Source organism: Pungitius pungitius, chromosome 7 (genome assembly GCF_949316345.1).
Source record: "Pungitius pungitius chromosome 7, fPunPun2.1, whole genome shotgun sequence".
NCBI classification, from domain to species: Eukaryota; Metazoa; Chordata; class Actinopteri; order Perciformes; family Gasterosteidae; genus Pungitius; species Pungitius pungitius.
This window is the reverse complement of record NC_084906.1, coordinates 18,562,190-18,584,989: the sequence shown is the minus strand read 5'-3', so window position 1 is coordinate 18,584,989 and position 22,800 is coordinate 18,562,190. Positions and strand designations below refer to the sequence as shown.

At 49.6% G+C, this 22,800-nt stretch overlaps 1 protein-coding gene across 1 annotated transcript in view; it reads right to left on the bottom strand.

The window, feature by feature from the left end:
- Positions 1-168: 168 nt before the first annotated feature.
- notch2 (notch receptor 2) overlaps positions 169-22,800 on the bottom strand; it is a 36,253-nt gene continuing 13,621 nt past the window's right edge. Inside the window, exons 3-35 of the mRNA XM_037469455.2 lie at positions 16,224-16,498; positions 15,414-15,621; positions 15,164-15,297; positions 14,712-14,834; positions 13,848-14,081; positions 13,520-13,675; positions 13,238-13,423; positions 12,706-12,819; positions 12,505-12,618; positions 12,101-12,334; positions 11,001-11,111; positions 10,680-10,872; positions 10,373-10,518; positions 10,140-10,253; positions 9,906-10,025; positions 9,665-9,817; positions 9,116-9,344; positions 8,738-8,939; positions 8,396-8,549; positions 8,102-8,286; positions 7,891-8,023; positions 7,546-7,797; positions 7,342-7,454; positions 6,247-6,779; positions 5,798-6,133; positions 5,564-5,706; positions 5,270-5,477; positions 4,867-4,954; positions 4,589-4,742; positions 4,181-4,503; positions 3,884-4,031; positions 3,503-3,600; positions 169-3,390 (exon numbers count right to left, since the gene is read on the bottom strand). Coding sequence (XP_037325352.2) covers positions 1,927-3,390; positions 3,503-3,600; positions 3,884-4,031; positions 4,181-4,503; positions 4,589-4,742; positions 4,867-4,954; positions 5,270-5,477; positions 5,564-5,706; positions 5,798-6,133; positions 6,247-6,779; positions 7,342-7,454; positions 7,546-7,797; positions 7,891-8,023; positions 8,102-8,286; positions 8,396-8,549; positions 8,738-8,939; positions 9,116-9,344; positions 9,665-9,817; positions 9,906-10,025; positions 10,140-10,253; positions 10,373-10,518; positions 10,680-10,872; positions 11,001-11,111; positions 12,101-12,334; positions 12,505-12,618; positions 12,706-12,819; positions 13,238-13,423; positions 13,520-13,675; positions 13,848-14,081; positions 14,712-14,834; positions 15,164-15,297; positions 15,414-15,621; positions 16,224-16,498 — 7,378 coding nt within the window. The 3' untranslated portion in view covers positions 169-1,926. The remainder of the gene's footprint in view (positions 3,391-3,502; positions 3,601-3,883; positions 4,032-4,180; positions 4,504-4,588; positions 4,743-4,866; positions 4,955-5,269; positions 5,478-5,563; positions 5,707-5,797; positions 6,134-6,246; positions 6,780-7,341; positions 7,455-7,545; positions 7,798-7,890; positions 8,024-8,101; positions 8,287-8,395; positions 8,550-8,737; positions 8,940-9,115; positions 9,345-9,664; positions 9,818-9,905; positions 10,026-10,139; positions 10,254-10,372; positions 10,519-10,679; positions 10,873-11,000; positions 11,112-12,100; positions 12,335-12,504; positions 12,619-12,705; positions 12,820-13,237; positions 13,424-13,519; positions 13,676-13,847; positions 14,082-14,711; positions 14,835-15,163; positions 15,298-15,413; positions 15,622-16,223; positions 16,499-22,800) is intronic.

Here is a 22,800-nt window from a genome sequence, read left to right as displayed (position 1 = left end):
TTCATGGAAGTTTATGTCTTAAATCTTAAATTTTTTTGTACTTTCAAAAAGTTAATTTCCATCCGTTTTAGTTTCATCTTTGTCATAATTACATTTTCAATGTAAAACTATTTATTTTCCGAACTTTGGACAAAATACAGTTAAACAAAAAAAATGACAAAGCAGAAGTCTACGAAGATCTGAGCTTTATTTCAGGAAGCACATTTGGTTGATCATTTGGTTTTTTGACATCTTATTTTTTCATCAGTTTTAGTTCATCTACCTTTTAAAAACATGGCGACAACTACTTCATATGGCATGTATATTATAGGCTATTTGGTTAACAAAGGAAAGTACGATACAAAAAACTTTATATATATACAGAATATAGACACATGGCCTTGCATATGAATGGGAACCAACACGCTCAATTCTAAATAGAAAGGCCGACACAGTACACTTGTTTTGGTAAACTACAAAGACATCGTTAGGACAGAGAAAACCATGTGGTTCGTTGCAGTAGTAATTCAAACACAAATGTTTCTTGGTATTAGTTTCTTGAAGGATAGTCGTGCGTCTGTTTAGGGCAAAACAAGGGCAACGACTGATTTGGACATGATGTACATTTTTGGCAGAAAATATAATTTGGTCTAAAGTGACACTAATGTTCTTTCTTGAAGTTTAAAAAAAACAAAGTGAATGATTGTCTGGGTTCACGGAGCAGTCCCACAACGCTATGATCAACATCAACTTTAAGAAGGAAGACAATACTTTATCAAACCTTACTCACCTCCAGACTTGGTTTATGAATCATTACAATTAGAAAAAGGTGCAGAGATACACTGATTGTAGTTAAGCAAAAGGCAAAACCGGTTAAATGATTTTGGAGGACAAAACATTTAGCGAGGAGGCCGTTTAAAAAGGTAAAAACATTCAGAATCATACAAGAAGTGCGAACATAATTCATATAAAAAACACAAACGAGCTCAGTAACAACAAGCAGGATGCGCTGTAAGTCTATGTACATTTCATCTTACAACATACTAAAACTAATGTGTGTTTATTGCATAAAGTTTGTCAAGCTTAATTAATCCCTCAACAACACATGACAGATAGTGGTTCTGTGGCAAGATACGGTCAAACTTGTCTTTTGTTTTTTTTATGTAACAGCAACACAGACTTCTCTCTCGGTTCCTCGTGTGTGTTTCGGGAAAAACACCAACATCTAGCAACTGTAATCACTGCAGTGAAAACACGGAAGCAGAGTTGAGGCCATTGAGTAACATTCATGCATGCGTGTGCATTTCTATACAATCTGTAATGTTTGTCTAGTCATTTTATAAAAAGTCCCCCTGGAGCACGTTAAGAAATAATGCATATTAAACAAATATATAAAACAAAAATACGACGAGTTCGTCTTCACCCCATTGAACTACACATGAAGGTAGCAGGAGGCAGAAAGAAGTGACCGTGTCCTCTAAAACAGACGGAAGAAGGTCCTCCGCCTCGTCCCAACGTCTGCTCCTCTGATGCAACACCAGCCTCCCGGGCGCCACTTCCTCATTGATCCCTCGATAGAACTGTTTGTGATTGGGTGCCAGTGTCTTGACTCCTCCAGCAGAGAGGAGTGGATGCTCGGCTGGGGGGGTGGGGGGGGGGGGGGGGGGGGGCCACAGGATGTACCGACTGCATTGTCTTTGGAAGTGAGAGCCCCCCCCGGTGTTGCCGAAAGCACTCGATGACGTTTTAGACTGTTTTTGTAAGTGCAAAGAGGAGGAGAAAAACGTAAAAAAGGGGAAGTGACCGATTATCATAATGAAGAACAGAAAGAGAGGCACGAGAGCCCAAGAAAGAAAAAAAAGAAGAAGCGCAGCACAAGTTCACGTGTCGTTACGTAACATCAAAGAGCCCAAAAGTCAGTCTGCTGACGCTTCCCTGCGGGCCGGCCTACGCAAACACCTGCATGTTGCCGAGCTGCGGCGGCTGAGGGGCCGCCTGCATCTGCTGAGACGGCGGCTGTTGCTGCGCCTGCTCTGGAATGTGTGTGTGGTGCGCAGACGGCAGTGCGTGGTGGGGGTTCCCCAGAGGGGTTGGGCTGGTGGTGACGTCCGACCAGTCCGAGTTGGAGTGCGGCGAAGAGGACGACCAAGGGTCCGGGGACTCGGGCGACGGGGTGAGATACGGGTGCTCGCTGGGCGGGTGGGCCGAGTTGCCCGGGGTGGTGCCCTCTGAGCCGGTGGTGGTGTAGCTGTGCTGGGAGGGCGGAGTAGGGTACTTATCCACGGGGCTCTGCATGGGTGGATAGGAGGGCAGCGGCCGAGACTGGGCCTCGATCCCCGCGTGGCCCCCGTGGCCGACGGCGTGGGGGTGCTGCATGGCGTGGGGGAGCCCGTGCGCCATGCTCATCTGCTCGGACATCCGGTACATCATGCCCGGCGGGCATCGGAGGTGGCCCACCGCCTGCTGGGCGTGACCCTGACTCTGGCTCTGCCCCTGGGACTGCGTCACCTGCACTTGCCCCGGCTGAGGCGGCTTCAGCATGGCCTGGCCCCCCCCGGGGGCCATCATCTGGAACGTGACGATGGGCGGCAGCTGCTCTCGGCTCATGGTGACGTTCATGGGGGTCAGCATCGGGCCCTGGCCGTGGTGTTGGCCCATGCCCGGGTGAGACCCGCCCATCTGGTGCGACACGAGGCCGAACATGTGGCCGCCGTAGCCGTGCTTGGTCATGCCCCCCCAGCCGGGCTGCTGTCCCAGCATGTGGCTGACGGGCGGCAGCATCGGCCTGGAGGTCGGGCTGCTCAAGATGGGGGGGGAGCTGGCCGTGGTGGCGACGGCGGCCGACACGTCGCCGGTGTACGAGTGCGGGGATTCCAGGGAGTCAACCGGTGACATGGTGACGGAGCTCTCCGGAAGTCCTGCTGCTGCCTTGACGCCATTTGCGTTGCCCCCTCCTGTACCAGCTCCTCCTCCTCCTCCTCCTCCTCCTCCACCTGCAGCAACAGCGACCGGCGCCTCTCCTCCGGGTGGCTTCTTTCTTCTCTTTGCCTTCATGTCTTTTAGCTCCTTAGCTCCCCCTCCGGCGCCGCCCACCTTCGCTCCGCCTCCACCCCTCCTGCTCTTCTTCCCCTGCGGCCCGGGGCGCATGCCGATGAAGCCCACTCCGTTGGCCCCGCACATGACGGAGGAGTTCCCTCCTCCACCCATGTGGTTCGGGCCGTTGTGCGGACTGTGGACTAAGTTGTACTGGTCCAGCAGGCGCACTATGTCGTGATGCATGCGCTCCTGGGCGGTGTCGCGCGGCAGCCGATCCAGGTGGTCGGTGATGTCGCGGTTGGAGTAGTGGTCGAGGAGAACCTGAGCCGCCTCAAAGCTGCCTTCTCTAGCGGCAAGAAACAGAGGGGTCTCCTCCTGAAGGAAACACAGCAAGCAGCGGGTTTGTTCGAGTGGACTTACCTCCAAATACGTCATTTAGTTTTGCAACGAACAAACAAAGTGTAATATCATGAATGAAAAAAACAACCTTATTGTCTTGCATGTCGCGGTTGGCTCCGTTCTTCAAAAGCACGAGTGTGGCTTGCACATTGTTAACTGCCGCTGCCCAGTGCAGAGCAGATTTGCCTGAAATGTCGCGGCGATGAGAAAAGACCACGTTAAAACAATTTTTTAAACAACTAACCGCGTTTTTTTTTTTAATTCAGAGCTCTTCAAGTCTTAAATGTTACGATCCAAACAGAACATGAAGGGCTGCAGAAAATATGCCACCGTCTTTACTACAATTTGCATCGGGCATTATAAGCTTGTCCTGCTTACCTACTTGCATAATTCCCCATATTAACACTACATTGTCAATACGAGCCACACTCTAATTTACTGTGTTCATAATAATGCCGTGTTGGCTCACCGTGGTCGTCCACAGCATTGATGTCGGCGTGGCAGTGGATCAGCTCTTCCACCATCCCCTCCTCAGCAAGCCGGGCAGCCAGGACCAGCGGCGTGGTGCCGTCATTCATCCGGGCGTCTAGTTCTGTCGCTCGATTACGGATCAGTATCTGAGGAGGCAGAGAGGCCGACACTTGAGATGGAGGCGCACGAAAGAAGATTGAAGTGATGCAGAGTTCATAATGCGTTCATAGAAGTTTCCGTTGCCCTTTGTTCATGTTTAAAAATTAATTAGACTCGGTTCAAACGCTGGTCTCACCTGGAAGACTCCCTGGGCGTCAGCCGCCACGGCGGCGTGCAGAGGAGTCCTGCCCATGTTGTCGTGGGCGTTGGGATCGGCGCCGGCGTCCAGCAGCCTCTTGGCAGCGTCGGCCCTGGCGTAGCGGGCGGCCAGGTGGAGCGCCGTTTCTCCCGTGCGGTCGGTCTGAGCCATCAGAGAGGCACCCTGAGCGATCAGGTCCGAAATGACACTGGGCCCCGGTTCGTCGCCTCCGCTCTCCTCCTCCTCTTCTCCGGCGTGCAGGCTGCAGTCGGGGCCGCCGCCGTTGCGCAGCGACGCCAACATCAGCGGGGTGAAACCATCTGAGGGGATGAGACAAGAACTATTAAAAGGAAGGTCCTGAAAATGTGTATCAGAAGTTTAGAAGTATTTGTTTTCGTCTCTCACCGGGTCCCTTGACGTTGACGTCCAGGCAGTCGGCGTCCAGGTCGGCCTGCGGGGGAGTGAGTGAGATGTCGGCAGCCTTGCGGTGCTGGAGGGTCCACTCCCTCCGGTCGACACTTCCCTCCATGGCGATGGGCAGCAGGGGTTTGTCTTCGGTCTGTTAAAAGCAACAGAACTTGAAACAAGATATACAACAAAACCTTTGCCCACGATGTTGACCCAATTGAATTAAGACTACTCCAATCCATCAGTTTTTGTTTTTACCCTCTGAATTCACTTACTCTCGGCTTTTTGGATGGGACCTCGTCTTTCAGCCACCTCTGACTCTGCACTCCATCAATCAGGGGTCCATCCTGGGTCTTGAAATTCCTTGTATGAGAAAAAGGCAAAGGTTAAAGTACTTGTGCTTATATTCATTCCTGCACACATCATGCAGGGCACATTCAAGCTCGCTACGTTTAACACAAACAGCAATATTGGTCACTGGTGTCTGGATGGAACAACCACAGCTCTTTTTAACATAAAAGTATTGTGCAAAGACCGTTCTTAATGGTCACATTGACACTTGTGATACTCCCCAACATCTACGTTTCACTAGGTAGGAGTTCCCTCAGGTGGCTGTTATCATATATCCTGTTTTTAAGTCTCTAGACACAAGCTTTCGGCCCGTATATATACACTCACTTCATGTCAAAGTCATCCTGTCCGACGGGCTCTCTCCTTTTGTCGTTCTTGTTGGCCAAGAAGCCATCGGGCAGCCACAGGGCGCCGTGTTTGTGCTTCCTTTTGGCTGCTAGCATCCCCAGCACAAGGATCAGCAGAGTGATGACCACCGCCACTCCAACCAGGTACATCAGAGGCGTTGTGTCGGGCTGCTTAGTTGTCGGCGTACCTGGAGGATACAAAGACAAGTTTAATACCGGTTGTTTTGTCGTCATTTGATTTAGGTTTTTACTGTCGATTGACAGGCCTACTCACTTTTGACGGACACCAGAGGGTAAGGCAGTTGGGCCTTGATGTGCGCCGCCGCAAGGAATGACGCGGTCTCGTTAGTGTTGGAGAAACATTCGAAGGAGCTCTGGGAACATTCGCGGTTATCGAGTTCCAGGTAGATCCTCGATCTGCGCAGGTGTGAAGATTAGGTAAATGACCCGCAGTTCGTTTGGTTTCAAGCTACTGAGTGTTATGAGACAGCTCAAAGACTATTCTTACCCAATAACCTCCCTGTCCAGCTCCCGCTTGCTCCTTCCCCTCTGGATTTGTCGCTCATGCTCGTCCCTGTAGTAAGGCTCCACCTTCGGCTTGTTGTTTTCATCGAGCTTCACCTGGAGGTTGGTGTGCAGCAGGGCTCCCAGGGAGCGCAAGAAACCCTTCAGGTCTCCGAGCAGCTCCTTGGGCTGCAGCCGGACCACGATGACCAGCGTGCCGTCTATAACCTTGGCCGGAGTGTCGGCGGAGCAGTCCAGGCCGTCCCAGCCGCAAGCCTCCGTGTGGCAGCTCTGGTCACAGATTCCGTTCCCAAAGTGGTCCGCGCAGTACCTGTCGTATCTGAAAATACGCGGTGCGAGGAAGGCAGGTGTCTATTGATTTGGCTTCAAAATGATTGGGACTTTGAACACAACTGTAACGGCGATGACAGAACACAGAGAATGGTCACATACTTGCAGGATGTCGGAGTCTCCTGGCACTCGAAGCTGTCGAAGAGACAGAGAGCGTTGTCGCACTCCTTATTGCAGACTCCGTTCTTAAAGAGATCCCAGCAGGGAACACTGGCGGTGCAGTTGACCCAGGGCTGCGGCCAGTTGAGCGAGCAGTCGCCTCCGTCCCACTGACACTCGTTGTTGTCACAGTCAGCGTCGCACACTTTATCCCCCGACTTCTGAGCGCACTGGAGATGCTGGCAGGTCGGGGTGCGCGGCACGACCGGTTGACTGCTCTCGCAGTACGGCCCCGAGAAGTGCGCGGTACAGCGGCAGCTGTACTGGTACGGGTTGGATGGGTCTTTGACGCAGGTTCCTCCGTTTTGGCAGCTCCACGGACATCTGTGTTCATTCTCGCAGTGTGACCCGCTGAAGCCCGGCCGGCACTGGCATTCCAGGCGGCCCGGTGACTCCACGCAGCGGCCGCCGTTCTGGCAGCGCAGATTCGCGCAACTGTAGCCCTCTATTTCGCCACAGTTTAACCCAGTATAGCCCTATAAAACATTAAAAAACTTGTTTAAGTTTGATGGTAATAAAGTCAATTCAACATTAAGTGTTGGCGACATATTTCGATTGGGATTTTTAAAAAGAAACTACAATAACTATATAAATATATGTTGAGGTTCTACTACAAATCCACTGGTTGTCTACTATACCTGAGCCATGGTGTGGCCCTCTGAAGCAAGCGTGAGAATAAGAGAGGGAGTAAGGAGTTAGTAAGAGAAGAACGTGATCTGATAGCCTGCACAATTTGTCTTTGTGTTTTCTCTCACACTACAGGAAACAATGGCGTTTCTTCTCGGACATACCACTTAGCACCTGGTTCACATTGTGAACATTGAGGCCTAAGTGCCAAAATCCCCCAAAAATTAAGAGGAAAAAAATCAATCAACATCTTAAACCCAAAAGAATAGCAATACACTGGTTATGGATGAATTAAAGTGCAAAGACAAACCACAACTATAAGACCTGTTTACAAAGAGAAAATTAATAGAAAAGAAGCTTAAAAGCTGTTTGTTATGACAGCAGAAAATTAGGCCCATTAAATAAACTTACAGTAAGACAGGAGCAGGTGTAGCCATGTACAGAGCTCATGTTCATAGAGCAGATGCCCCCTCTTTGACACGGCTTAGACAGACAAAGATCCACCATGGAATCACAGTGACGACCTAGTAAAGAAATAATAATACGAGATTATCATTTTTCTTTTTTTAACACACAAAACGACCACATGTGTCGGGATGGCTGACGCGCACATACCCGTGTATCCAAGGCGACAGCGGCACTGGTAGTCGTTGACCAGCTGCACGCAGTCGAGGCTGCCGGGGGCGTGGCAGGGTCCCGACAGGCATTCGTTGAGATCCCCCTCGCAGTGTTCTCCAACGAACCCGGGGGGGCAGGAGCACGAGTAACGGCCCACGCCGTCCACACACTGTCCTCCGTTGAGACAGCGGGGTTCAAAGGAGCCCGCCTTCGGGGCGCAGTCGTCCTCATTCACTTCACACTGGAGCCCTGCGGAGCGGCGGACGGGGACGGCGCGTCAAAACAAAGGCAAATGACAATGACCCCGCTCCGTTTGTGTGTGCATGTGACCGGCCGGCCTACCGTGCGCTCCGGGTGGGCAGGCGCAGGTGAAGCGGTTGATGAGGTTGATGCAGGTCCCTCCGTGGAGGCAAGGCCGGGAGTGGCACTCGTCCACGTCATACTCGCAGTTCACCCCCTGGTAGCCGGGCTTACACTGCAGAGGGGGACACGGGTAAGCTCGTCGTGCGCTTCGGTCAGCTCGAAAAAACCTGAAAGCTGAGGATGTACTCACGATGCACTCGTACGTGCCCTGGTAGTCCTTGCACGTAGCTCCGTTGCGACAGGGGTTCGACTGGCACTCGTCCACCATCTCTTTACAGTAGCTGCCCGTGTATCCCGGCTGACACTGACAGCGGTGGGAGTGGCCCACGTTGAGGCACCGCCCGGCGTTCTCACACACATTTTCAACCTCCCGGCCTACAGTAATTTGGTAAATGAAGCACAAGGAGAGAATTAAGATAAAGTTAAGGAAACAAAAATGTCTTTTATGAGGTAAAATGAAATGTTTTTCTTGTGACGGCCTCACCATTCCTGGCAGCGTAGTCCTGGCAGGACATGTTGGGGACGTCACAGTAGAGTCCCGTCCATCCCGTTTGACAGCGGCAGGTCCAGGAGGTCGAAGTCTGAGAGCAGGAGCCGCCATTGAGACAGCGCACCTGGCTGCAAAGATTCACAAAGTTCTGCACAAAAAAACAAAAGGAGAGAGAAAGAGTCATGGGGGGGGATGTAGATGCTGCACAGACAGAAGGAACCACACCATTTCTTAAGTTACATCATCTAAAATCTGGTTGGCTTGTTATAAATGCTGAATTATATATTCATCAGATTGATATATTAGATGTATAAATACTAAATACAAACAGTTTACCTGGCAGTTGTGGCCATTGTATCCCACAGAGCAGGTGCAGCGGTAGCTTCCCAGGCCATCGGTGCAGGTGCCTCCGTTCTTACAGGGCTGAGAGTCGCACTCATTCTGCTCGTACTCACAGAATGTCCCGTAGAAACCAGGACGGCAGCGGCAAGAGAAGGCGTTGATGCCGTCGATGCACGTCCCATTATTCAGACAGGAGCTGGAAGGAAGGAGGGAAACAAGCTGGTGAGTACAGACTGTCACAGACGTTAATGAGATACAGGATCTGCGAGCACCCATGGCCGATCCCCACTTATATCAGGCCCTTATTTCGTCAGGTAAGTGCAGAGGAGAAGTGAAAACTGCATCCGTTGCAGAAGTACAGCTGCCACTCACCTCTCGGTACATTCAAGGATGTTGCGTTCGCACAAGATTCCGTCAAAGCCCGGCCGACACTCGCACACAAAGCTGTTGACGTAGTCCCGGCAGACGGCCCCGTTCCTGCAGGGCTGGCTGGCGCACTCGTCCACCTCCACCTCGCAGCGCTCCCCTTCGAAACCCGAGCGGCAGTCACAGGAGAAACCCCCGACATCGTCCACGCAAGAGCCTCCATTCAGACACGGGCCTGGGGAGTGGGAGGAGAGAGAGAGAGAGAGAGAGAGAGAGGAAAGACTTAATTTACTGAAAGAACGAATCGTCCAAGTTATTAATCAACAACCTAGCAGCAGTCTGGCTGGAACATCTGTGCTACACCTACAGTACGCACGGCTCAACTAACTCCAGTCGCTGTCAACGCTTCTCCCCACGAGGACACGAGAGGCCTCGAGGCTCCAATGATACGTCGGAGGCGGTTACAAAGTCGCCGCGGTCTATACAGGTGAAAGGCGAGGCTACCACAGTAAAGGCACCTGTGAGGTGACGGAATCAGCTGAGGGTGAGACTCACTTGGCGAGCAGTCGTCGATGTCCGTCTGGCAGTTGTGTCCGCTGTATCCAGGTTGACATCTGCAGGTGTAGCTGCCCTGGCTGTTCACGCAGCGGCCGCTATTTCTGCAAGGGTTCTTCTTGCATTCATCCACATCTTCGCTGCAGCGTGGACCTGCACAATTGTAAAAGAAATGACAATGAATTAGCACAGCACCAACACAGCAGTAATGCATGGTATAAGATCTCACACACATACACACCTTGCCAACCAGCGGGACACTGACAGGTGTATGAGGTGTAGTCCGGAGACGGATGACACACTCCTCCCCTCTCACACGGATGAGAAGCACAGGGGACCTGTTCCACCTCACAGTGTTTCCCTGATGTGACATAGCACACATTTTAGGAATGATAAAAAGCAGATTCTCAGTTGGCTGCTACGGAGACGCGCTAATAGACAGATGTTGAGACGGTGGAGGCGGGATGTCACTAACCTGTGAATGGCGGACTACATTGGCAGGAATAACTGCTGACTCCATCTAAACAAAAGCCGTGGTTCAGACACGGCCCGGATGCACATTCATCGATGTTCTTCTCACAGCTCACACCTAGCGGGAGAGGAGGGGGGAGGTTCAAATATCCATTTTTAAAATGCAGCGCCATTTACTCGATCCATTGCCATGTCTTAAAAAACGCGGTGCTAAAATATAACAACGGACATCCTTACCTCTGAATCCAGGTTGACACTGACAGGTGTAGCCGTTATGACGGTCCACACAGGTGCCACCATTTTGGCACGGATTGGGCTGGCACTCGTCCTTTTCCTGCTCACAATGATGTCCCACCCAGCCGGCCTCACACTCACAGCGATACCTTGACACAACGGAAAGGCCGGCGCACATTTAAAATGAGCCACGTAGTAGTAATAACAACAGCTGCTGGTTTTAAGCCTCTTCTGGAGGATCAGAATTGATCGGTGCATGACGAATGCTCGATTTCGGAACACAAGATTTCAGAGAAGGTGGTGAACGTACCCGTGTTGCTGTTCGATGCATTCTCCGTGCACACAGGGCTGAGGGGCACAGTGGTCGGTCCCGGAGAGGCACAGAGGCCCGTGGGTGCTGGGGGGGCACAGGCAGTGGAACCCGTTGACCTTGTCCATGCAGGTTCCCCCGCTCATACACGGGTTGGAGCTACACTCGTTGATCTCCTCATTGCATTTAAGTCCTGTTGGAGAGCGATTCAGAGGTTCATTTTGGTAACAGCATCCAAATATCAGCTTGCAGAGCTACAAGTATGTGTTGCATACTTTTTTATCACAATGACCTTTATAGGGGTAACTTGGCTAAACATACCTGTATATCCTGGGGCGCACACACATTTGTACTCGCTAATGCCGTCTTGGCACTCTCCGTACTCACAGGGGTTGCTGGCACAATCATCCTCATTGATCTCACAGTTCACCCCTGAGGGGAAAAAATATGAATTCATGAAGGACTGGAAAACACCCTGTCTGTTTCCTTTAGGACACTGCAAGTGAAGAATTACGAGTATCAAGCAGCTGTGACAAAATGTGACAGTTAACCCATTTGCCACTAGGGGGAGTAAGACACCAGGAGAACGGAGTTCCACTTGAAGTAAGAAATGTTAACAAGGTGCTTTATTAGAGCTAAGGCCCAATACAACTCCAGTGTGACACATAGTCATAAATCTATCAAGAATGACCTTAGAGGAGAGTGGGAGAGAACGACGGAGAGGAGAAGGAGGAATAAAATAAACAAAAGAGAAAAGGGAGACAAGTAGAAACAAAAAAGGCACAATAACGGAGGGGAAGTAAGGGTATGAAACCAGAAAACGAGACCTGACAGGGAGAACTGAGGCAGATTTGGGTAAGTGAGGACAGTGCAGACTTCAGTACCAGGTCTCGGGGTGGTACGACGTACTGAACTGAGCCGATTAATCCACAGAGCAACGTGGGTAGCACCACTCGACCCGGACTTGTGACTGCTACACACACACACACACGGGCTCCAGAGTTGATTTAAAAAAAATCAAAAGTTACACAGGAAGTTCTCGGCGTGGGGGATGGGGGGGGGGAGGGGGGCGTTACATTCGATTCAAGCTCTCAGAAGCACATTAGTGTGATCCGGAACAGACTTTCAGATAAGATTTAGAGTTAACTTATCCTGCAGTCGAGAGGGCTGGATGATCTAGAACTTCTATAGTTCTAGAACTCTTTATAGTTCAGTTCTAATGGTTTGCTTTGTCAAACAGGGCTGGATTTGAAACCCAGTGGCAGTAGTGTACTCACTCGTCGGGTGAGAGGTTAAAGCTGCCCCCAAACAACCAAACACGGATGTAAAAAAATGCACCATTCATCACGTGGCCTGGATGAACAAAACCAGAACCAACCCGTCTCATTGCACAGACAAAGGTCCTCGTAGCATGTACCCACCTTTGGTTCCGTCTTGGCAGTTACACTGGTAGGCGTTGACCAGGTCGACGCAGTGTCCTCGGTTCTGACATGGGTTGCTGTGGCACTCCTTGACCTGGATGTTGCAGATGGAGCCCGTGTATCCAGGATCGCACTCACAGGAGAAGGTGGCGATGCCGTCTTTGCACGAGCCATGGTGGCAAGGCTCGGGTACGCAGTCGTTGATGTTGTCCCCACAAAGAAGACCGGTGAAGCCTGCAGAGGGAGATTTTCTCTATTGCGTCATGGATTAAGTGACTATTTACCATTTTGCTCGTGGGTTAGAAAGGATATGGAGTGTTAACGTGATGCAGTCTTCCATTTCTCAAAAAAAAAAAATAGCACAATTGCAGAGCAGGCTTTAACATGTGGTTATTGACTTTTACCTTCGGCACATTCACAATCATATCCGTTGGGTCGATCGATACACTTGGCACCATTTAAACAGGGGGTGCTGGAACACTCATCTATGTCAATCTGACACATTTCACCGCTGAAGCCTGAAAACACAAAGGACAGACTTCACGAGCCATTTCATTTCATATATATACACATAAATATAAGAACATGGCTACATTTTTACTTACCGGCTGGGCATTCGCAGACAAAGCGGCTGACCTGGTCCAGACATTTTCCCTGGTTCAGACAGGGCGAGCTGATGCACTCATTTATCTCGACCTCACAGTGAGTTCCCCCAAATCCTGCAAGTATGACGTGAAACAAGTTGTGAGGATTTCCCACTAGACATCAAGTGTTTAATACCAACACTAACAACAACGCTAACCAACAGTTAGCGGTTTCATTTCAACTTTCTAATGTCCGCCTCCTCAACAGAATGTTATCAACTCCACCAAGGATGAAATGTTTTTGCTCAATATGTTAGCAGGATATCCTGAAAGAAAATGGTAACAGATCTGAGCCGGCATGGGGCTAGGGATAAAATAACATTTCATGTGGAACAGAAAACAGGACTTAAAATAATAAGATTGCATATATTTGAACATTTCATAATCATTTCTCCATGAACTCCCTGCACTTTACACATCTAGAATCTAGAATTTAGTATAAAACTGCGTGGTTTGAAACGAAAGTTAGCTCATAGTTTCTCGAGAACCGTACCTGGCATGCAGATGCAGCTGTAGTCCCCGATGCGATCCAGACACGTGCCTTCGTTCTGGCACGGGTTGGAAGCGCACTCGTTGACGTCTTGCTCGCAGCGCGGCCCGTTGTAACCCCGCACGCAGTTACACGTGAAGGAGCCGTCGGTGTTCACACACTGACCGCCGTGCTCGCACGGGTTGGTACCTGACGGCGAAGAGGAGAAAAGAGGCTTGAAAGTGGAACGGTGCCGGTTGAGATACACGTTATGTGTGCTGAGAAGTCTCTCTCTTTCTCTCTCACCAATGCTGCACTCGTCTCTGTCGATGTTGCAGGTGCTGCCGATATATCCAGGTGCACAGTTACAGTTAAACATGCCACTGATGGGGTTTGTGTCGCACTGAGAACCCTCCCTGCAGGGGTTGCTGATGCAGGCATCATCTCTATGGCAGAGCAAGCCTGAGAAAGAAGATTGTGTTGACAAGGAATGAGTGAACTAGTCCCCCGACATCATAATAAAGGACATAGGGACGAACGGTTCGATGGCCAATTAGAAAAATTCAAAACTTCATTTACCGAGTTTGTAACTTTATCTCTCTCTCAGTCGGGTAAAAACATTTTACGGGCCTACCTGTCTTTCCGTAGGGGCAGCGGCAGACAAAGGACGCAACGCGGTCGATGCAAGTGGAGCCCGGGCTGCACGCGGCCGTAGCGCAGTCGTCGATGTTCTCAGAGCAGTGCGGTCCGCTCCAGCCGTTGACGCAAACACACTGGTAGCTGCCGAACAGGTTGCTGCAGGTGCCTCCGTTCTGGCAGGTGTTTGGCTGCAGGCGACACTCGTCCACATCCTCAGTGCAGTGCTGACCTGCAGAGAGGCGGAGATGAAGATCAGGGAATGTTAACAGGTTGAGTACAATTGCATCGGTCCATACTTCTTTTTATACTACTACATAACTCACTTAATGTTTCTTCCTGACATTTTAAATGCTCACTGCCTTATTTATAAAGCTCTGTCTTTTGCAGACATGACAAATATACAGTATGAGAATACCAAATTCTTAAATACCCCGCTCACGTAGGCTTTGCTTTCTCCGGTCGGATTAGTGCTACGTAAACTCAGACAGGCCCAGGGAGGCTGATGAATGCACGTCTGCTTTGTAAATGGAAAGCTTGCGCTCTGCCACACAGGCGTGTTAACACAGACACGCCCATTGTGGAGTACGAGGCTCCACAGCGTGAAGAAAACGAACAGAAGACTTGTAGGAAGTATGACGTCAAGACAGACAACATGAAAGGAGCCGGTTTATTTGAACTGTTCTTAGCAGCGACGTTTATTCCACCTCACTGCTCCACCGGAAAAATGAATACTCAAACGCAGAGAAATTTCAAAATGATGTGGTGAGATTGAGAATTCGTTCATTTAAAAAGTGTAAAATACTGTGACATCACTGCAACAGTTGTAGTGTACAAACCATCAAACACGCAAATTCCTTACCGGTCCACTCTGGTGGGCACTGGCAGTTGTAGGTGTTGACTCCGTCCATACAAGTTCCTCCATTGGCACACTGGTGACCGGGGCAGTCGTCGATGTTGTTCTCACAGTTAATCCCGCTGAAACCTGGCACAAACGAGGGGTGGAGACATGCACTCAAACACCTGGATTGGAATATGATATTCTCGATTGTGTGTTGGTATGTCGTCCTGGTGGCGTATGAACATCAGTTGTGTGTGTTTGTTGTGTCCACTGACAGACTGCAACACGACAGGATCAGACTGTTTGCACCTCAAACATCTTAATGTAACAATGCAGTAACTCAAAGCCACATTCGCGGGTGGATAGATACAAGTCACAGTGGCTGTTAGTGTGCGGTGGTTTAACTTTTTTATTTTTGTAGTTCCCTTCAAAAAGAATATCAAAAGGCTATTTCAAAATCTGAATCCCCCTACCTGGAAGGCAGTGGCAAGAGTAGCTGGTTTCAGTGTTCTGGCGGCAGGTTCCTCCATTCAGGCACGGTGAGGGGGAGCAAGGGATGTAGGAGCTTTCACAGTGCCTGCCAATGAACCCCGGGTCACAGGTGCACCTGTAGCAACGGCAGTGTACATTTAATTGAATTCGGTCAAAAATATTTCAGGTCCTGGCAAACACCACACTTCTTTTTTCTTTTTCTTTTCTTTTCTTTAAAAACTAGATTCTCACTTGTAGGAGCCGGGGGAGTTGGTGCAGCGGCCTTCATTCAGGCATATGGAGGGCGTGGAGGCACATTCGTTCGTGTCGTTGAGGCAGCGAGGACCTTCGTAGCCCGGGGGACAGGAGCACGTGTAGCTGCCAGCGGACGGAGAGCTGCACGTCCCGCCGTTTGCACAGGGGCTGGAAAGACAGCTGTCCTCATGCTCACACTGGGGCCCTGGAAGGAGAAGAACCGAGCGTTAGCCCTTTAGCTATAGCTATCCTAGGTGCCGAGTGCTCTGCAATATGCAATGAACCATACAGTTTTGCGCTTGACATCCCACGCCAGGTGACATCATGAACTCGTTGGCAATTTCTGGCAACATCATTAGGTTTTGATTGTGTGAAGCTTGGTGATTGTGTCGGTTGCATCGCGGGAGGGACGCAAGGAGCATTGATTCTGAGCCGCTTGACTACGATTAATCTGAGCAGCGTTTACATTATGATATCTTTGCATATATTTAATGCTTTTTTCCCCTAGTGGAAAGAGTATACTTAACATGTTAAAATTGTCGCCTTTCAGAAACAAAATCAAATGTCGCCTAAACGAGCAGGAATGCTGCAGAGTTAGTTAAACATGTCCTGTGTTGCTGTAAGCTGCCAGGCCCCCACATCTGGATCCACACCAAGAAGTGACTGGTTCCTCGCTTCAAGGCCTAACTTGTACTTTTACTGTAAATGTTACGAGGATATTGAGCAGTCTTTACAATTAGCAGGTTGTTCACATTCAGGATGTTCAGAAAAAAACAACTCCTAAGATGTGATTAAACAGAATCTCACCTGTCCATCCTCTGGGACAGTGACACTTGTATTTGTCGAGGGACAGCAGGGCGCAGACACCCTTGTTGGCGCACGGGTTGTCGGGGTAACAGGTGGAGTTCTGGGGAGTTTGGCAGTGCTGTCCGGTGTAGCCGAGGGGGCAGGTGCAGGCGGCGCTCCCCGGCACAGGTACGCCGGCTGACATGGACACGGAGCAGTCCCCACCGTTCAGGCAGAAGCTGGGGTGACAAGGGTCCTTGTGGTGGCAGTATTCACCCAGAAAGCCTGGCGCACACCTGGACACACACACACACACACACAAAGAAATCAATGATGGCGACCGCAAAGGCACACACAATGATTTAAACCTAATCCCCCCTCAATACAGACAATACAGTTGAAAGATGAATTAAACAAAAAAGACATTTGTACGTGTGTGTGTGTGTGTTTGTGTGTTTGTCTGCGTGACAGACAGGTAAACAGTCAAAACAAAAGAGTGAGTTTCAGTCTGGTGCACACACTGCACCACATCAGACAGCGGCATTGATAGCAGAGCGTAGCATCAGTACTTAAATTGTGCAGTACGCACAGATCAAAGAAACGAATGAAGCAGCAGAGGTAAAACACTGGCGTATTGGTGTAGGTACAGGCGAGTACAGGAATGATAAAGTGGTGGCGCATTGGTTCGATGAATGCTAAATGGTTTAAGGGCCGCGGTCATGCATAGAATGCACAGACACACTATAGATTAGTCGCCATGAGATGCATGAAAGAAGAAGTTGGAGCATTCTATCTTGCTCAGGGACATCGTGACTTGTTGTTTAAGATGTTATCCGCTAACCCTTGAGCCGTTGTCCCATAAGCCCTCCGAGATAGAAGGGGGAAGCTGAGCCTGGTGAAAGGGTTAACGCGGGGCCAGTGACGGAAAAGAAGAAGTAAAAAAGTAGAAGGATGTAAGGTGGAGTTATCTGAAAGTTGTTGACTGCAGCCTGGCAGCAAACTAAACACAACCCGTGGAAAACACCAGCCAGTCATTGGGCAATGTACAAGATGAACAATATTCACTGCAACAGACCAATGTTGTAATTTCTCCAAAAATGTTTCCACTGTAAAACTAAAGTATCTGTACGGTGTTTGACTTAAAGAAAAGCAGCACTGCATCGTACTTATTCATCACCACCCTTTTCTTTCGATTTCTCTACTCTGTTCAAAGGGATTCAGCCACATATCAAGCAGCGGGGAGGATATTACAACATTACACAATGTGCAGGGGGGAGGTCTCATCAAAAAACACAGCTCCTTTAGTTACTTTCTATTCCTCGCTTGTTTTCGGTCCCTCCCGCTTCAACACACCACTTCTCCTCTGTGTGTGTGTGTGTGTGTGTGTGTGCGACACCATTTGGTTTGGGTTGATATTTTGTTAGTGAGTAATTTCCTGTGTCTGCTATTTTCATCTGGCCGCTTGTTGCACGGTGTGACATACGGCTGACACGCCGTCTAGGGACTGTGGGCCATGGAGCGACATGCTGCCTCTTATGCTGGCCCTCCAAAGCGGCCTCCCTAGGGGGGGTTCAGGTAACAACACTAGGGATACACCACGGAGTAACTAACACACACACACACACACACGGGCAGGGAGGAATCAAAAGCTTCTTTCATAATCAATCCAAATAGATATGTATGCTTGGACGTAAACATAGGGTGAGTTATCAGCGTTGTGAGCCATTTTAAAACGAGAGACGAACCGCAGGAGGTGGGAATTGAATTAAAATTCACTCTCACGCTTTTACTTTTATTCATCGTCGGCCACTCCACCCCAAAGCCGCTCGAAGATGTTGAGGTGATGAGCGCTTGGGAAAGTGGGGGAAGTCGTGAATCATGCCAGGCAGAGCGTCTCATCGATCAATCACACGTGAGAGACTTCTCTCTGCGCGGCAGGACGTGTGAGTTACGCCGATGACTGCCTAAGATACTGCAAAACAACATCGGACATCAAATTCCCACTTCCCAGTGTGCCAAATGCAATCAGGAAAAAAAACTGATATACCATCATATTGAACAATGGGTTTTCTTTGTATACTGGTTTGAACTATGACAGAAAACCCTTTGTTTAGTTCTTGTTCAATAGAATATTGGCAGCCTTATCTTCGAAATTGTATAGTTTCTCTCACGGACATATTCTGTAAAAATCTGCCATTTGCATTTACTCCACGGTAAACAAATAAAGCAACGGGCAGATTAATGACGTAGGAGCTTCAAAGAGAAGCCTCCACGCCTCTCCACCTCAACACCGTCAGATTAGACACGGACGCCCTCCCTCTTTCCTGTCTCCGTGCCCGGTATCAGCGCGTCTGCAGTGCAACCCCCTACGCACGCACGCACACACACACACACAAACACAAAGGCGTCCCTCCCTTCTTCCAACACAAACACAGCTTGGTCATGATATCACAAGGTGGCCGTTGTGGGAATTAGGAGAGCTTTCTTCTGCGGGACAACTTCTCCGCCCCCCCGTAGCCTTCTTCAAGGAGCAATGACACGGCCCTCTGCCTCGGGACATACATCACATTAGCGGGCCGTCACATGGAGGACACCGTGTCCAGGTGAATACCAGGTTTACGTTTCTCTGGCATAAAAAAAAGAAAAGGGGGAACGTGAGAGGTATTTTCAGAGCCAAGTATATCCACTTCAGAGAGAGAGAGAGAGAGAGAGAGAGAGAGAGACGTAGCGTGAAAAGAAGTCGAGAAAGATAATCATGAGATTCTAAACCACCACACAAGGCTGTAGTCAGGGAGCGGTGTCTCACTGCGCAGGAGAACACCCGACACGCCGAATGCGACACGGGATGGAGTGTGACTCCTCGGGCACCACAAGGGTTAAGAATCTGCCCACGCGGATGAATGCTCCGCTCTGCTTTGGTGAAAATGGGAGCAGAGAGGGTCTTTCTGCAGCCAAAGTCATCTATGGGATTCTTTGTTTTGCTCCATCAGGACTTTTTTTTTTTTCTCCTCCTGCCAACCCCCCCCTCCCTCCCTTCCATCTTTCTCCTCGTCCGTGCAATTTCCTGCAACCCTTCTTTCCCTCCCTTTCTCACTCTTCCACCTCTAACCCGCTCTGGAGGTGTCAGGTTTCTACAGCTGGTCCACATTAGCGCCCCCCCCGCCCCATCTCACACACACCCTTCCCTCCCTCACTCTCTCTCTCTCTCTCTCTGCACCCCTTTTCTCCTGCGTCCTCTCTCCCTCCTCCTCTACCTCATGCTGACCTCTGCCTGTCCTGGCTGGCCGGCAGTGGGGGTTTCAATGAGCAGTAACTCGTGTAAATGTCTCCCACGTCTTTCATTTCTAATTCCTACGTCTCGAGCTCCATGCTCTCTCGTTCTCCTCTCACCTCCAATCTGCAATTCCCCCTTTTCTTTTGTGCTAAATCTCTTTCCCTACCTCTCCACCTCCTCCTCCTCCTCCTCCTCCTCCTCCTCATCCAGCCACCCATTCTGGCCTCGGCAACGGTTAATAACTTCATCATGCTCTTCCCCCTGCGGCCATCCCAGAGAAACCGTGTGAGAGTTGTGGGAGAGCATAAACGGGCTCAGATTTCAATTCCTGGATCATTCCCTGGCTTGATTAGAGCATAGGTGGTCTATTCGGTGTACTGTAGTCCTGTGTGTGTGCAGAACATGTTACCGCTGGCTTTTTTTTTTGCCAATTCAATGCACGGCTATGTGGTTGAAATCTTAGCTGAGAGCTGCCTGGTGGATTATTTTGAGAAGAAAAAATAAAAGCCAGACGTCTGGCACCAATAGAGCGACACAGTATTTCTTAATCCAGGTCACGGGATTTAAGATTTGAAACTGCAGTGTTGGGCCGGTCCATACACATTAAATCACTGCCATTGCCACAGATGTGGACGTAAAAAGACGAGGTTTACAACAATGCACTGCGTTACTCATGACAGCGGGCTCTTCATACGCATTCATCCCCTGGATGAATCGGGTGAGCGTTGCCAGTCATATCGGACCCAGGAGTGACGCAGACGGCACCACCTTGAACCTCGGAGGTGAGCCTCAGCCGGGAGCTCCAGAGAGCGGGTTGCGCGCGTTGGAATACATCTCAGAAGGGGGTGGGGGGGCAAACAGCATGTGACCTTATCAGCGAAGAATGCCTCAACACCATTTATTCGCTGCTACTGGTGTACACTGGAAAGAGGAGTTTTTAGAGGCACTGGTGCTGTACGCATTGAAATACTAGAGTTAGAGGAAATAAAGGGATCCCTGTGGATCAGCAGGCTCGTCTTCACCGCCTTTCAATGTCACTCGCGGTTTACATTTTGTAAATTACTGACAGAAATGCTAAAAGCTCTCCTTAAAAAAAAATGCCTCAACCGCATGAAGGAAAAGTCCCTCGAAATTCAGACGTGATTTGTCCCATCGCAGATCCGTCTCAGTGTAAATGCAGTGTGTGGAAAGGTCTGCAATGGAAACCTATACATCAGCCAGAGCCACAGAGGAAAAGAGGCCGGGTCTACGTGGGTAAATAAAATAGAAAAACACTTAAGATGTACACTCACCGGCCACTTTATTAGGTACCCCATGCTAGTAACGGGTTGGACCCCCTTTTGCCTTCAGAACTGCCTCAATTCTTCGTGGCATAGATTCAACAAGGTGCTGGAAGCATTCCTCAGGGAGTTTGGTCCATATTGACATGATGGCATCACACAGTTGCCGCAGATTTGTCGGCTGCACATCCATGATGCGAATCTCCCGTTCCACCACATCCCAAAGATGCTCTATTGGATTGAGATCTGGTGATTGTGGAGGCCATTTGAGTACAGCGAACTCATTGTCATGTTCAAGAAACCAGTCTGAGATGATTCCAGCTTTATGACATGGCGCATTATCCTGCTGAAAGTAGCCATCAGAAGTTGGGTACATTGTGGTCATAAAGGGATGGAGATGGTCAGCAACAATACTCAGGTAGGCTGTGGCGTTGCAACGATGCTCAATTGGTACCAAGGGGCCCAAAGAGTGCCAAGAAAATATTCCCCACACCATGACACCACCACCACCAGCCTGAACCGTTGATACAAGGCAGGATGGATCCATGCTTTCATGTTGTAGACGCCAAATTCTGACCCTACCATCCAAATGTCGCAGCAGAAATCGAGACTCATCAGACCAGGCAACGTTTTTCCAATCTTCTATTGTCCAATTTCGATGAGCTTGTGCAAATTGTAGCCTCAGTTTCCTGTTCTTAGCTGAAAGGAGTGGCACCCGGTGTGGTCTTCTGTAGCCCATCTGCCTCAAAGTTGGACGTACTGTGCGTTCAGAGATGCTCTTATGCCCACCTTGGTTGTAACGGGTGATTATTTGAGTCACTGTTGCCCTTCTATCAGCTCGAACCAGTCTGGCCATTCTCCTCTGACCTCTGGCATCAACAAGGCATTTCCGCCCACATAACTGCCGCTCACTGGATGTTTTTTCTTTTTCGGACCATTCTCTGTAAACCCTAGAGATGGTTGTGCGTGAAAATCCCAGTAGATTAGCAGTTTCTGAAATACTCAGACCAGCCCTTCTGGCACCAACAATCATGCCACGTTCAAAGTCACTCAAATCACCTTTCTTCCCCATACTGATGCTCGGTTTGAACTGCAGGAGATTGTCTTGACAATGTCTACATGCCTAAATGCACTGAGTTGCTGCCATGTGATTGGCTGCTTAGAAATTAAGTGTTAACGAGCAGTTGGACAGGTGTACCTAATAAAGTGGCCGGTGAGTGTAGATATAATGTAGGTCCGATTATGAGTTATATTCAGGCGGGATGGAAACTATGAATCCGCTACTCACAATCGTTAGCAGCCATGTCGTTTTAGTGGTTTGTTCTTTTGGCACCCTCCACTTGGTAGCATAGTTTTTATTTTTTTATAGCGGAGGCAGTAGAAATAACATTAGAGGCGGGCAGGGCCGGTGCGAAAGCAATGTTAGAAGTTGCGCAGAAAGAAAGACAGGGAGAGAAGAATGAAGTAAAGAAAGCGAGTAAAAGCTAGGAGAAGTAATGAGAGAGCGAGATGTTCAGAGAGAAAGAGAAGCAGCCAGACCTAAAAGCACACAGAATAAAAGTAGAGCAGAACGGGGTGGAGTCCAAACCAGGGACATGCGGTGAAAGGACTCATCGGAGTGGATGCGGTACACAGCAAAGGAACCTTCTCCCTCAGCGCGCCGCTCTACGTTGTTCTGTCATTATCCAGCTTCTGCAGTTGTTTCATGTGGAATCTCCAAATGAAAGACTGTAACAAATGGCTCCCTACGCCACATAAGTTGATTAAACTTTGAATCAACTGAATAGCAAATGTAATGTGTTTCATGGAAAAATAACTAAAAACAAGCGATGATTGTTGTTCTACTGAGCTGGTTCTTCTCTGTAAGTAACCAAGTGATGATGGGCTAAAACTCCTCTATATCCTGCACACGGGCCGTGGGACTTATGACTAAACTGAGGGGCTTTCGACCCCTCAGCGTCTCTGTCCATGTGTGACGGAGAGCCACTTGTCACCTCACTGTGTGCGGGTTTATGGTCTGGTCGCCACATTCCCCGCCGGTCTG